The sequence below is a fragment of the Vigna radiata genome, chromosome 7 (assembly GCF_000741045.1).
Source record: "Vigna radiata var. radiata cultivar VC1973A chromosome 7, Vradiata_ver6, whole genome shotgun sequence".
Lineage (NCBI taxonomy): Eukaryota > Viridiplantae > Streptophyta > Magnoliopsida > Fabales > Fabaceae > Vigna > Vigna radiata.
Window position 1 is genome coordinate 24,407,397 of NC_028357.1, and position 16,251 is coordinate 24,423,647.

Sequence of the window (16,251 nt, forward strand, 5' to 3'; positions counted from 1 at the left end):
TGGTCCAAATCCCATTTCAAACAGGTAAATTCAGTAGTTGAAGAAACAAGATCCACAAGAATGAACAAGGAAAGAAAAAGTATTGTTACCAACCATGGTTTATGGCTTTCACATTATTTTTTTTTTTAACTTTTCTTTTCCCCCTTTTCTGGGTTTTTTTTTTTTTTTCCATTTGGAAAGGATTATTTTGGATTTCTAAGGCTTCAGATCAGTGAAGTCTTTGTTCACATTGTTGTTATGAAACTGAAAGCATGATCATGTACCGATGCTTTAAACATGAGAGGATGTGTATAAGAGATTCTATACTTGTTATTGTCATTATTATGTTATGTTATTGGATAGCAAGGAATGATTCAAATTTGTAATGGTTTTGGGTCCTTTTGTTCACGATGAGGAGGGTGCTCACTGCACACTATAGTGAAAGGAAATGTAGGAAAAGAGCAAGAAATCATCCTCAACCACCATTGTTTTGCGTGAAAAAGTTTACATGGAATTGGCATCCAAAGTAGCGTTTGAAGGGTCAATTTCTTTTTTCCTCAATACCCCAAAATATCCTCATCACTTTCTATGGAACTCCCTTGGTACCCTTTGTCCCATTCCTTTAAAACTGAAGCAGACCATGGCAAACTTACTCAACTCTTGTATATATCTCCATCCGGTGTCTCTTTCTTCTTGTTGGATAGTGGTAGTATAGTACATACATACCTATCTTTTTCATTAATCATCATAAACTGACAAACTTAATTGGAAAATTTACTGGTTAATTTTTGTTGTTTTCCCTTGTCTAAATTGTATGTATTTTGTTTTTGGTACCTATATCGGTACACTCTTGAATCATGATTTCAAAAGTTGGGATAAAGCTAAGATTCCAAAGTGATAGGCATCATAAGCTGTCCTTTACCATTTTGTGGGATGAAATGCGTCCACATTTCAAACAATTTGTCAGTTCCACGTACTGAATTCGATGTCAAATGTCATGGAAACAATGCATGGAAGGACATTTTCAACCACATTAACCCATCTCATACATGAAACTCAAACTTAGAGGCTATTTAGTTTGAGAAAATTGTCTTCCATTTTCCCTTATATATTTCAAAAGTTTCTATATGAAATAGTGAAAACAGCTTTTTATTGTTTTCTGATTTACTTTTTTTTTTCTCATATAAACTTCAGATAATAGGAAACAAATTTAAGTTTCAAATCTAAGAACACGACTAGTAAGAGTAGGTACGTTAGATCTCTTTAGGCAATGCGACATGATTTGGCCTTCACTTTTGATTGCAGGGGTCTTGTCACTTTAATAAGTTATTAGGAATCAATTTAACTGCTTTGTAACACTAGGACTCGGGTGAGTGTTAGTCATACATAAAAAGAGATAAAAAGAACTGGTTTCTTGCTTTGCCAAAAGCAATCAAAGTGCTTTGACAGCTTTCCTTTTACTGATTGTTTCCTTTATTTGGTTATTTCCATTTTTCTTCTGTGTTATTCACCCTCTTAGTTTGAACTTCAGAGGAGTGTTTTTCCAGTACTGCTCATAACTGTTCAACTTTCGGGTACAATTTCTATGCTAATGAAATCAAGGCTGGATAATCAATAAATAGCATGTTAATGACTTAGTTATGAATTTCTCCAGCAAGTTCAACTTTAACATTTAATTTTAGAAGTTCCACTATATGGAAACTTTCCCGCTCATGGCTTTGTAAATCATGCTTGGCTAACGAACTCCACATCGAACAATAGCACTGAATCAGGAGGAATGATACATGAACCTGAATCAAAAAATGTATAAGTTTTTCTTGTCCAAGAAAAACGTTAAAAAAATAAAACCATGCAGAAAAAGAATAAAAAGTGTCCTTGTCCATAAGGCAATGCATAATTCTGAAGATTACCACCAGTCTGATCAACCGCTAAACCCTAGTACTAGTTTAGATCCAGGCTACAGCAGCTTGGCATGCTTTTCCTTGGTTCCTGCTTCTTTACAGAATTTGCTGTAAATATGTTTTCACTATTGTTTTATATACATCTTTCTACAGTGATGTCTTGGCATGGTGTTTTACCAAATGATCTTTCTTTAAGAACTTAATTCAATGGTCCTAATTTCTCTATCATTGAGAAATAACTCTTGAAAATTATATATTTAACAAGTTCATGTGAGTTAGCAGAGCCACTATTAAGAAAACTTCCTGACAATTATCCTTTCCAAAATATTAAGTGTGCATTTTTCTTGTTAATTCTCCAGCAGTGAAGTTAACAGAAAAAGAAAAAACAGAGAATATAGCATGCATTGTGTCTATTCTCTTCTCTTATTCTGCGTTGTTATGTCACTTGCCGAGTGCCACAATCATCATACTAAGCTCTTGTATATTCAAAACAAAGAACATCCTAAACTAAAGTAACCAGTAGTTTTCCCTGATATCACTATGGATGAAAATCAGTTAAAGATAAAGCTCCAACATAATCTGTAATTGACCTAGCTTCACACAGTACAAAACAACCAAGAGCAATCAAAACCTCATCTTCATTTTCCTGGCAAATATAATGTCAAAAGAAAAAGTATTGTTTGGCAGCAGAAAACAAAAGGAAAGAAGTACTTGCCTCCTCGACAACCAGCTCCTCTTGAGCCATATCCAAGTTCTGGAGGAATCTTCAGGGTACGTTTCCCTCCTATGTTACCAAAAAGTAAACAATGTTACCTTGGTATGTCATAAAAGAATGAATTGACACCGATAAAAAAAAAAGTACCTGCAAGCATGGGAGGAACTCCATCACCTCCAATAATGCCTTCATCCCAACCTTTAATCACCTATTTGATTCATGGATAACTTTTAATTCCCGAACAAGACTGTACAGAAAAGGTACTCTATTGTTTGACTACTTATGATTGGTGACGCTCATTAAATAAACATGGAAATTTACTCTATGGCTTTCATTAGCAAACAATTCCCAAGAAGCAATTTCACTTCTGATTTCACCAGTTATATCTATCCTAGAGAGAAATTCTCATACTATCATTTATCACAAACTATCATGTGTTAAATTTGTTGATTTTGACTATAAGTACTTCAAAAATCCTAACACAGAGTTTATTGCTGCCTATAGTTACAGTGATGAAAAATATGTAAAACATTAGTAATCATACCTCTCCAACACCAACGCGAAACGTTAGTGGCTTGCCACGATTATAGCTGCTGTCAAAAACTTTCCCATTCTCCAATCTCCCCACATAATGCGCCTGGAAGATAGCATATTGGTCAAACAGAACATAGGACTTTACTCAAAGTGGATAATGTCAGTAAATGACCAAAACATCCCAAGCTCAACACAGGCTCTATGTGAACCTTCACTAACACCACATTTTTTGTGTCATTCCATCTTCAATGCATTAAGTTGGATGTATCACATATATATTTGTCTGCCTTACATCTATATTGTTTTATTCAGATGTGAGAATATATCGTCTTATGTAGATTATTAAATCCACTTACCACTCGAGACAGTAGTAGTCGGTTTTTTATATGTATATGCATCTTAAAAAAATGCATACAACATCATAACATTAGTTTAAATGAGATTTATAACCACCTATGTACTTTATTTTAGTTATTTTAGTTATTTCGAAGTATCCTAAAAGTAGGTTTTAATTAAATTCAACTAAAGTAGATTTTAGTTCAATCCTACTTCACATAAAGGAAGTAAATTTTAGTTCAATCCTACTCTATTTTAATCATATTTCTAAATTACTCCAACTATATCATATTATTAAAAGCATATGAAAAGATTAAATAGGATATACATTAATAATATCATAATAAATATTTTATAGTGCAATCCAATAACAGACTATAGTAAGTTTTTTACTTTCTAATTTATTGGCAATCTAAAAGTTTGCACAGTTCCATCCCATGACCAATAAACCTAAATGGAAATACCTTAATAAGTTGTCCCTTGACTGCCTGAGAACCTGCTCCCACAACTTTATCACAGAAGGCAAGACCAGAAGGTGCCACTTGAAATTCACATGGAGTTTCAGCTGCTGATGATGAATTTAAGGAAGAATAAGCAAGGACAGCATCAAATGCAAAAAGGCCTATTAAAGTTCTTCTCTTCACGAGGCTCTCGTCCGGTGCCACTGTTACAGTTGTTGGTGGTGGTGGTGTTTGTGGTTGAAGTTGGAGAGCACATTTCACATGACGGTGGGAACTAACAGGTGATGAATAATTGTTACAGATTTGGGGTTTCAGGGAAGGAAGGCGTTGGAGGGACGGGAGGCTTGTTCCAACGGAATAAGGTGCCGCTAAACCCATCTCCACCCGATAAACGAATGGTTCTAATTCAAATTGTTTCACGTGGATGCTTTAATATTAATAAAAAAAATTAAGTTTGTTAAAATCAGAAAGATAATTAATTATTTAATATTTACCCATATTGATTAAAATTTACCCGTATTGCTCAAGATTATGGGAGCATCAAAATTATAATTTAAATTTTAAAACTTCACAATTGTGAGCTTTTTTTATTAGTTCAACTTTTCATCAACTAATTTCAAACTTAGAACTTGTATATATAACTGAAAAATCTAACCATATGGAAGGCTGTACTATTTTTTTTTTATTTGGAGAAGGAACAAAAATTACTAACAAAGATCAATTAAAAAAGAGAAATATCTTCAATTGTACTCATACCTCGTCTATATTATGAGCAAGTTAGAATGATAGTCTTTAAAGCATATTTTGTTCCTTTATAAGGAAGATTGACCATAGAATTTATTTTGGATGTGGTGTGAAATGTTTACTTAAACAATTTTTTTCTTCAATTTCTTTCTTGCATGTTTCGATATTAGCTTTTCTATACATGAACAGTGTGTTCTTCAATTGATAGAGAGTATTTACTAAAGGTATTCTAATGTTAAAGTTAACCCAAGTTTGATTGGTAAAGTAATTAATATTGTAATAAATTCGTAGTAAAAGTCTCAACAATTATACTTTTAACTTGTATTTAATGTTTTCTCCATAGCCTTTTGATTAGATTGGACCTAATCATAATCCAATTTTCTTTAAACCTTATTACTGATCTATTTAGATTAATTAGATTTTTAGCTTATTCATATCGTGACTGGTCGTTTTCCTCCATGCCCAAACGATTAGTTGTGTTATTACGATCGATTTGTATTGATCAGTACATTTAGTACAAAAACATGTTATGGTTGGGTGCATGTAAGTACTATCTTTCTTGATGTTAGCTTGATTCGTTCAATGACAAATGTACCAATCGCATAATAGTAAGTAAAAAGTAATTACCGTTCTCCCAAAAGAATTGTGCAATACGTGACAATGATTGTAATCAATAACTAATTAGACAAGAATGTTTCCATAAATTGTGTTGATGTTTAAGGAATTAAAACTTTGCAAAAACAATTAAAACTCTTTTTTGGAATTTTATCAAAGACCTAGAAAACAAAATATATTAATAATGATATGATATGTTATTGTTAGGGTTAGACTTTGTCAAACCTCCATCGCATGCATGTAATCATTCAACTGCTCTCCATTTTAATGCTAATGTCAACTCACAAATTTACTCAAACCCTAATTCTTTAGTAGAATGATCCTAAGTTTCATTATTAAGAGTTAATTTCTTGAATACTCAATAAGTAATCTTCTCTCGATGGGTTTTAGACAACTAATGAGTCAACCTCTTAAGTACAAGCTTCATTAGGTATTTTGTTTTAGTTCTGGATTACAAAAGATATTCTCCAATGCTGAATGAATCAAATATCACAATATGGATAAACCACAATAAGCTTAGCAACAAAATATTAACATTGAATAGAAAGAAATGGATATATACACACATAATTAGTACTAATTACATGAGAGTTCAATTGATTACACTTAATCACAACAAAAAGGGTATAGGTCTTCATTATCATGAAGTGGCCAAAAGGAAAAGCTAAACAATGGTGGAAGATGAAGATCTAAGAAGAAGAAATTGAAGTCTTTAGAAAACCCTAGGAGCCTAAAATCCTAAAATATGTGTTCCCTCATTTTTAAATGAACTAAAGACTCATTTCTCTCAAAAAAAAAAAAATAAGATAACATAAGCCAAAAGTTTTAAGTTAGCAAAATTAATGCCCAATGTAAGACACTCCATACTAGCACATAAAAAAATGAGCTCTCTATTAAAGTGGCACTCAACGCAATTCATCATTGTGAGATGACGCTCAAGCTAGTCAGGTGGCGCTTAATGAAACTCACAATTGGGAAAAGTCGTCCAACCTTGGGTTAGTGTTGCCCAACCTTGGTGAGGAATTTAATCTTAGCCTTCATAGTGTTGGGTGTGATTCATGTGGCACTAATGTAGGTGATCCTTTGAAATTCCATATTTTGACCTTCTATTTCCACTTCCTTGTATTCCAATTTTGATTCGCTTGACCCAAGTGCTTCGTATTCAATTATTAGAGAAAATATGGGGATTACTTGTATAACTATATTAGAGTGATATATATCTAATTATTTACAAATAATAAAATTGAGGACTAAGTTAAAAGCTAAAGAAAAGTTCATTTTATTAATGTAAAATGACTAATAAGAATGGTGAAAAGTTACATTATCACTTAACTTATAGTGGAGATGCACTTTTGGCAACATAAACATGAGAGTTGTATAAGAAGATAGATAGGATGAATCATGCTTTTATTTAACTAATGATAGTCATGTGTAAAGATGACAAGTTTGAGGTGTTTGGAAGGATGAAGATGTTTTTTTATTGTGTCTAAGTAAGGCGCATATTTAGTTTTGTTTTTAACAATAAGTATTGTATAAAGGTAGATATCCAATATCTATAATGGAAAGACAAGATATAATAAGATATTGTTCTTACGAAAAATGAATGTTATGCTTTTGAGGTGGAAAAAATAGTGCCTTTTGGAAATTGAACTAATTTTTATGAGATATGAAAGTCAAATTGTTTGTTTAAGATTGATGATAGATTGATTTATAGAAGATTCTCCAATACTTAAGTTAATAAGAGTTTTGGAAATATAAAATATATTAATGTATATTTGAATGCATTTATTATAACATTATTGTGTACTTATAGATTTTTGAGCTGTTATAATAAAGGATCAAATAACACAAATATATATTTAATTTCACAAATTCTTGAATAATAGCTTGCATCTTTCTATTCAATATCCATTACTTGGTGTTAGTTTTACGGGTTAAGTTAAATAGAGAGTGTGGGGGAGGGGGTTGAATTGAACAAACAAATTTGTTTGCAAATCTTTAGAATAAATATCTTATTAAATATTTGAATTATGGAATTTGGTTGACACAAAAATAACGCACTCAATTAAACATAGAAACAAGTTAAGAAACAAAGAGAATATATAGAGGTATCAATATTAAAAATTTTATATTGATTCACTATGTACCAAGAGATTTTACAAAACATTACCACAATAAGGAAAATAAACTACTCAAGAAACCAAATCATGAACCCTACAAAGACTTCATTTCACACCTAGTAACACCTTTTTGCCAAATAAACCTAGAAACCCCAAATAGAGACTGGAAAATGGATTAAGAAACAAGAACAATGTCACTTGGAATGAAAAAAATGCAACAAACAAACCTAAGTGGGAAACTATGTTTGTTAAGAAGTAGATTTTAAGTCTAACTCAACCTCACAAAACCAATTTGTAAAGTGATGTTTGCACTCATCATTTATATATTATAAACTTGTCTTATCTCTAATCGATGTGGGATCTCTAACACACATCTCTCGTCTCGAGGCACATACATCTCGAGTTTAATTAATTAGTGGTCTAATAGCGTTCTGATAACGAGTTGCACGATAGACCCAACAAGTAGCAAATTTTGCTAGGATAGGCTTTAACCCATGACTCTAGTACCATGTTAAGAAGTGGACTTTGAGTTTAACTTAACCTCACAAAACTATCTTGTAAAGTAAGGTTTGAACCTACTTATATGTTGTAAACTTATCTTATCTCTACTCAATGTGGGATCTCCAAAAATGCTTTATCCTTAAATCTTGATGTTGATCACATAATTGCACAGAGAAAGCTCTTAGAAAAGTTTTGAGCTGAGTTTAGACTCAATCTTAAAGTAAATTAATTTAAAAAAGAATGGTCTTAGTTTTGTGCATTCATATGTTTGCATTGTTTCTGATCTGATACAATACTATCATACATTGATATATGCTCTGATATATTTTGTGTATACTACATTTTGCATATATGTTTTGAGATTAAAACATGCATAATGTCAAGGAGAGCATTGCATATTCTTTAAGATGTTTCACATGCCTATATTTAAAGGGGAGAGAATGTTATATCATGTGAATATCTATGACAGGGGGAGCATCATTGTTTGCTTTTGATGATTATCTGTATTTAATACCATTGTGCTTACCTTTTTTGCTAATGCCCAAAGGGGGAAAATTATATGTTGATTGGTATTTGATTGATAATATGTATTGATTTGTACAACATGGTTGATTATTGTTGTTAGGTTGAGCACTGGTTTAGTTGAACCCATAATCAGTTTTTTGTTTTTGATGATGACAACACATAATTAATAACACATGTGTATTATGTGTTACATGTTTTATGCTTACTTGCTATACAGTTATATGGGAACATGTTTATAATGTTGTTGTGTTGTTTGCATTTCACTGTGGTGTATATGTGATTTCATACTTGAATGCATAACACATGTTTTTGGAAAAGAAAACCCACATGCACTAATGTTGAACTTTAAATTATGTTGCAAAACAACAATTTTAAGTCGACTTCATTATGGGATGAGTTGATTAGAACTTGTGTCTTTGCATAGACCTTCAAAGTGTGTTGTGAGATTTTTCAAAGAGAAAGTTTTTCAAAAATGTTTTATACTATTACATAGTCGACTATATGCGTACTGCATTCGACTAAGTTTGTTATGTTTTGAAATTCTATTAATGCTTGACATAAACTGTCTAACGATCATACTTTTAATTTGGTTAACCAAGCATTAAATGTAAATTGACTGCATTAATTGCGTATTCAATTAATTGCATTGACTGCTGCTAACTGTTATAACTGTTTTGTTATATTTGACTGCATTAGTAGCTAAGTCGACTAAAGTGCGTCAGAATTGTGAAAAACTATAAATTGACGCGAGATTGATTTCTGTGACAACTTTGGTGAATCTAACATTGTTTATGATATCTTTCAGATAAGTGTTGTGTTACAGAAAGAGGAAAATGCTCCAAGAATCAAAGAAGAGGTCGTGGCGATCATCTAGTTGTGATTTCTTGAAGAACAAGATTGTTGTGCATTGAAAGTCTAATTTATCTACACTTTGAGTTGTCCACTACAAGATTAGGATTTATAATCTGCTGAAGATTGAGTTGTTTCCCTGTTGTGATTACAGGAAGAAGAGTGTGTTGCGTTCTTGACTTTGAGGGGTTTCTCAAAGGGGTTGGGACAGCAAAAAAGGGGATTCTTGTTGCTGGTCTTGTGCTTCTATGCCTATATTTTGATTAGAGCGTTAGAGAGGTGTTTTATATTTTTTATGTGAGATTTCTATAAAATCCTTGTTGTAAAAACCTTGATCATTATAGTGCATTTGTTTTGTGTGATTGGAAGAACACTGGATGTAGGCAGGTTGGTTGAACTAGTATAAAAACTAATGTTTGATTTCTCTGATCCCTACACTTTTATTTTTAGTAGTCTTTATTTTGTACTAAATCGACTTTATTTTCGCTGTATTAGAAAATTTTTTTCCTTATGTTTTAAGAAAGTTTTCAAGGCATCACCTTTTGCAAAAAGAGATTTTAAAAGAACATTATTTTTTAGTTTCACCAATTCACCTTCCCTCTTAGTGTAAAAAACTAAGTCATACCATTTTAATAAAAATAAAGTAGTTACAACTTTCACACTTGAAGGTGACATGTTAAAGAAAATTACACTTAGAAATGTCTCGCTTTCTCTCTTTCTAAAATAGCATATTCTTTTAGGGTTTATATTCCCATATAATATTTTATAATCTCTTACAAAATGATAACTTATTTTTCTTTTTTATTTTTTCTTCACTTTTTTCTTTGAATTCATTTCTTATTTTTTTTTTCTTTTGCTATTTTCTCATTGTGTTCCTTTCTTAATACTTTTGGACCTTGTAAATTCTTCTTAAATTGATTCTTCTTCCTCCATAATCACATCATAAAGTTCAAGAAACTCCATAAATTTTCTAAGTAGAATATTTTAGAAAACAAAAATAGAAAACAATAATAAGATAAAGATATGATTAAAATAAGATTGATGAAATCAAACAATAACAATATATGATAAATTTTAAACAAAGAAATTACTAGAAAGATCTATCTTGAGACACATAGAGCGCTAAAACCTCCTCATAATACAGGATAAGATGAAATAAATATGTGCTCCTTTTCCAATATATAACAAGATAAAAGATACTTTAACACGGTTTCTTTACTTTTATACTCAAATAACACGGTTCTACCTTTTTTAATTTTTATTAAAAGTAAAAGGTTAGTTTTGAAAAAAAACAAACTTAAAAAAATTCGTATTATTTGAATTTATATACCACGTGCCTGTGTCAACTATCACTGTTCATATAACAACCCATTAGATCAATTGAGGGGAAGGATTTCTAATTAAATTCAAATAAAATAATAAATCATAATAAATGGGACTAAACTAACATAAACGTAATACATTTTAAAAAGAAATATTCACACATAAATAGCATTTACCCATAAAAATAATAATTCATAATACGAGTAACGATAGGATGATTTATTTATTTTTTAAATTGGACTAAATATTTCCAACAATCTACCACCTAATTTAAAAATTAAAATAAAATAAAATAAAATATATAATATTTCAAAACAAAATATAGCATAAACCTTTTTGGCTTGAGCCTAAAGTACATTCTTATCAACTTTTAATAAAAATTACACTATAATTCAAAAAAAAAATCAGAAAATAATAAATTTTTAATATAATATAAAGTTTTCATCGTGTTAACAGTTCAGAATGTTTTTTACGATTAATATAATATAATATAAACTTTGTTTAAATAAAATAAACTGCATTTATAAAATAATTAGATAAACTTCTTTTATCAAATAAAATAAATTTTTTAAATAAAAAATATAAACTTTATTTGAACAAAATAAACTGCATTTAAAATAAAATAAAAATAAATTTTAAAGTTAAGATACATTTTTTTATGATTCTTCCTTTTTCAACTTATTCCAGAATCTTCTGTATTATTGTTCTTGTTGGTTTTTCTTATTCTTCGTTTTTCTTTGTTCTTCATCTTCCTTTTTTTTTCACATACGGTTTTTTTTTCTTTTACTTTTTTTTCTTTCTTCCACACAGGTGAAAATATGTTTTCTTTATTCTTTTTCCTCTGTAATTGGTGTGAAGATCTCTTGTCATTTATAGAGTAGTTTTTTTTTTTCTAAAATAGAACACGGGGATATGCCATTTTTTTATTATCTGGATTCATGTAATTTTTGTTCAAATTATCGCTTCATTATAATAAAAAAAAAAAAAAAAAAAAAACTCTCTTTAATGATAATGAAATATATTTTAATGTTGTCTGAGGTGAAAGTAAAAAAGGTAATGTGTATAGAATTGATTCATTGAGCAAAATATTTGTGTTCATTCTAGTACTAATCAATCTCTAATAGTTTATCAAATACAAGAAATGCATGAAATTATTTCGAAGTTAAATGTTGAACTTATGGCAAAGGTTGCAAAGGAGAAAATATTTAAAGAAAAGATAGAACTTCATAAGCAACGTATAAGACAATAAGATGACGAAATGAAACTTATTTTAAAACAGATCTAGTTGAAGAATTTTATGTTAAATAATTATTGAAATCCTCTTAACAATGAAGATGATACACTAGATTCACTAGTAAAAAATAAGGATTTTACTTTGCCCATTTGACATCGATTTCATGACAATTGAAGTATAAAATGACACGATAACATTTTTGTAATTATTGCAAACGTATATGTCTCGGTTCAAAAAAAACGAGACCAAAAGGGGTCTACGACCTCGGTTATTTAGAGAACCGAGACGGTAAAGACTTATTGCCTCAGTTAAAAAATTACTGAAGTAATAACATAACTGAATTTATTTTTTGATAGACTTTAGGCAATAATTCTTTCTAGAATTGAGGCGGTAGAGGCTTATTGCCTCGATTATTTTTTAACCAAGGCAATAAAATAACCAAGGTAATAACATAACTGAATTTTTCTTTTCTTTTTTTATAGACTTTAGGCAGTGGTTCTTTTTAAAACCGAGGTGGTAGAGGCATATTGCCTTTGTTAAAAAAATAATTGAGGTAATAACATAAATGATTTTCTTTCATAGACTTTAGGCAACGGTTCTTTCAAGAACCGAGGCGGTGGAGGTTTATTGTCTCGGTTAAAAAAAATAAATGAGGTAATAACATGCGTTTAGGTTAACAAAGGCATTTTTAGACAGAAGGCCTTCGTTTTTTTTTTTTTTTAAATTACGTCGCTGCTCTCTCTCTTCCTTGGGGTTTTCTCCGCCAATATTTTGTTCTCTTCTTCACTCCTTTGTTGCGGCTTCACAAGAAGGGGGAAGCACTCATCTTCATCTTTTTCTTTTCTTCTCATTTCGTTTCGCCTTGCAGTGAGCGAGGCACGAACCTCCTTTTTCCTTTTCTCCAACTCTAGTTCGTGTTTCGCATGGAGGGAAGACTCCCTTTCACTTCTCGGTGTTGGTTCGTTTTGCGGGAAGGGAGGAGACTTCAAAAGCTTAGGCACATCTCTCTTTCTCCCGATGTGGTGGTAGCGGCGCCTCCGCGAGGGTTCTTTCTTTGGGTGGTTTCCTTTGTTTCTTTTATACAGATTGAAGGCACAAAGTTTAGGGTTTCAGACCTTGTAACGATTTGGAATTTTTTTTTTTAATCTGATTTGTGCCTTTTTGGGGTTAGGGTTTTGGATTACGATTTGGAAATTTAGGGTTTCTGTGCTTGCAAAATTTTCTTTCAATTTGAGATTTGAAATTAGGATTTTAATTGTTTTCTAGTTTTGGGAATTTCCGTTCTTGTTATTTGATTTTACGATTTTTGTTCTTATTATCGAGTTGGGTTGTTTTTTAAAAATTACATATAAGAGCACGTGACTTAGAAAAAAAGGGCATTGGCATCGATTCTAGACTGAAACGCTGCCATAGACCCATGTTATTACCTCGATGTAGAAGAACCAAAGCAGAAACTTTGGACATATTACATCGATCGGAACCGAGGTCAAAAGTCCCTACCTTTTCACCTCGCCAGTATACGCATCAGTTCAAAAATCAAAGTATATTGTCAAAAACAATCGCTACCGTTTCCCTTTGCTACATTAATGACTATTATAGTGATGATAGACTAACCGAACACCTTAATTTGTTTAATTATATGATAATTATAAAATTTAGGTATTTATTTGGAACTGGTTCTATTTTAGTTTTTTGTTAAATCATGTAATATGAATACTTTTAACTTTTAGGGTTAAATATATTTTTAGTCCCTATACTTTGGGGCGATTTTGGTTTTAGTCCCTCTTTCAAACTAAGGTACAATTTAGTCCTTCAACTTTAGAAAACTCTGGTTTTAGTCCTTTTTACCAAATTTTTTTAACTTTATTTGCTGTTTCAAGCACGTTTCATTATAGCATTTGGATTGTTTACACTGTTTGACACATTTTTGCTTCAATGTTAACTGAGAAACGCGTTTGAAACAGCATAAAAAAATTTGGTAAAAAGGACTAAAACCAAAGTTTTCTAAAATTAAAGGACTAAATTGTACCTTAGTTTGAAAGAGAGACTAAAACCAAAATCGTCCTAAAGTACAGGGACTAAAAACATATTTAACCCTAATTTTTATACTGTTATTTACTACATTAGAGTTGATAATTATTTATCATCATTATTCTTTTAGCATTTTTAAGCAAGTAAAAATTGTTTATAAGCATGTCAAAATATTGTACATTAAATTAGTTATTGGTTTTTTATCTATTAAAAATTTTCAAATTTTTGATTTAGTGACCAAAATAAATTGTGGCTAAATGTTTATATTTTTTTTGTCACTAATTTAGCCACAAAAACTATTTTAATTAAATTAAATTCATATATATTAGCGACCCAATTAGCAATCTTATTTATCAACACAATTCAATTGCAAAATTGGTCTTCAATGTTAGGATGTGACCAATTTTAATGTTTCATTAGCAACGAATATTTCAATGGTTTTTTAGCAACTGAATTAGCGACCATTTTTACAACACAATGCAGTCACAAAATTGGTCACTTTTGTGTTGCGTTCGTGCTTCATAGGATGGGTGTTCATTGTTCCATTGTTGCAACTAGTTAATGCACTTTAGTTTTATTCCCTTTCATGATTCAAGTACTTATTGACACATCAACTTTTTAGTAAACAAATCCACAATATTTTTTTCTAACTTTACAAAGTAAAGAGAAATAATACCATGGGTAAGTAAGTTTCTAATAGATTGTCTATGTGTCTTCTATTTATTAAGATTTTTGCTAGAAACTTTATATATAACAACTTGATAGTCAAAATACAATGAAATATAAGGAATAGACTTATTTGATATTGGTAAATCATATAGATTTTTTTTAAGAAATTTTGTCTCAACAATAGTAATATCTAAAACATTATTCTCTATTTCCATGAAATAATAGTTTGTGTAGTATATTTATATGATATTGCATCTCCACTAAAATAAAAACATAACAACAGTTGACATTGTGCTATCAAAATCAGTAATTTAATATGCATAAATATATCCTTCAAAAATCTTACGAAATTTCACCTAATAAATGTCATAAATAGAAACATCACCACATATCTAAAGACATTTACCCATAACTTAAAAGTAATTTATTCATATCCATAATAGACATTTTATATAATATTATTTATGGATTTCACAATAAAAAAAATAATGAAAGTAAAATAAAATTTTCTCTCTAACAATGTTAAAAAATGGAAACAAAAATAAAAAATAACAATAAAACAAAGATATGAATAAAAAAATTGATCAAATCAATCATTTTCTATAACAAACAATAATAATATAGGATAAGTTTTAAATGAAGGAAGGACTATGAAGAATTTGAGTTGAGATAATGACAAGACAAAAATAATATGCGTTTTTCTTCCAAGATATTACAAGTTATTAAGTTTAAGTGCAGAAAAAAATCTCTAAACTTTATAAATACTAATATTTTAAAAGATAATATAAAACAAAGACTAAATACTCTTTTATATAAACCATTGTGTTTGTTGTATTTTTTTTTTCCTCCTACAAATACGTTGTATTTATAGGCACAAAAAAGTAAATATTAATAAAATTGATTCAAATAAAATAACAAATAATAATAAATTTTATTAAACTAAAATAAATATAATACATTTAAAAAATATTTATTTATAAAAAATATTTAGCCATAAAATCAATAGTGCATAAAATTATGAGTAATGGATAAGATAATTTATTTATATATTAACTTTTTAAATTATACTAAATATTTTCAAAAGAACAAATACAAATGATAACTACATTAACAAGCTTTGTAAGTTTTGGAGAGATTTTCGCGACCATTTTGAAATGTTTTAACAATTTTTTTTTAGCTTCTAGTTGCACAACTTATCTTATGGTATTTATCATGGATTGAAGATAATTTGGAGTAGAGGTTTTAGATAGAATTCTCTAAAACATCCAATCTAAAGTATTTCATTCTCATTTGTCTATTATAAATGGAGCAGCAATAGACAATTGTGCTTTGTTATACATCCATGATGGAACTCTTGTATAAATTTGCTTGCCAAATATGACACTTACATAATGAGATTTTTACCTTTTAGCTCATTTGTGTTATTTAATTAACACACTCGTTATTCGTTATAAGCCCATTAATAAGAAGATCGTGAGACCATAATTTACTTTTTCTGAGTCTCTTTATACAACATTATTTTTATGATATTCTTACAATTTCTACTCTAATGCAAAAGCCTTATAATATTCACTTTTAATATTATTTTTTTACTTATTAGCATAAGAGATATTCTTAAGATAAAAAGATAATATTTTATTCTTGTAATTTAAAATCAAAATATATATATATATATATATATATATATATATATATATATATATATATATATATA

General features: G+C 29.7%; 1 protein-coding gene across 1 annotated transcript; it reads right to left on the bottom strand.

Annotated features, from left to right (window-relative positions):
* Nucleotides 1-1,539: 1,539 nt before the first annotated feature.
* On the bottom strand, nt 1,540-4,346 carry LOC106767269 (peptidyl-prolyl cis-trans isomerase FKBP13, chloroplastic). Its single transcript, XM_014652120.2, has 5 exons — nt 3,930-4,346; nt 3,140-3,232; nt 2,743-2,803; nt 2,596-2,664; nt 1,540-1,769 (listed from the first exon to the last, which is right to left on the bottom strand). Exons 1-5 carry the CDS (start codon nt 4,302-4,304, stop codon nt 1,705-1,707), a joined length of 663 nt encoding a protein of 220 aa, XP_014507606.1. The 5' UTR covers nt 4,305-4,346; the 3' UTR covers nt 1,540-1,704.
* Between the last annotated feature and the right edge of the window lie 11,905 nt (nt 4,347-16,251).

Bases quoted from the DNA above. Each gene is read 5' to 3' on its own strand.
- LOC106767269 (XM_014652120.2), bottom strand. From the start codon at position 4,304: ATGGGTTTAGCGGCACCTTATTCCGTTGGAACAAGCCTCCCGTCCCTC. The intron at 2,804-3,139 runs GTATGATTACTA...TGAATCAAATAG, and splicing joins TTCGCGTTGGTGTTGGAGAG to GTGATTAAAGGTTGGGATGA. The intron at 2,665-2,742 runs GTACTTTTTTTT...TTGGTAACATAG, and splicing joins AGTTCCTCCCATGCTTGCAG to GAGGGAAACGTACCCTGAAG.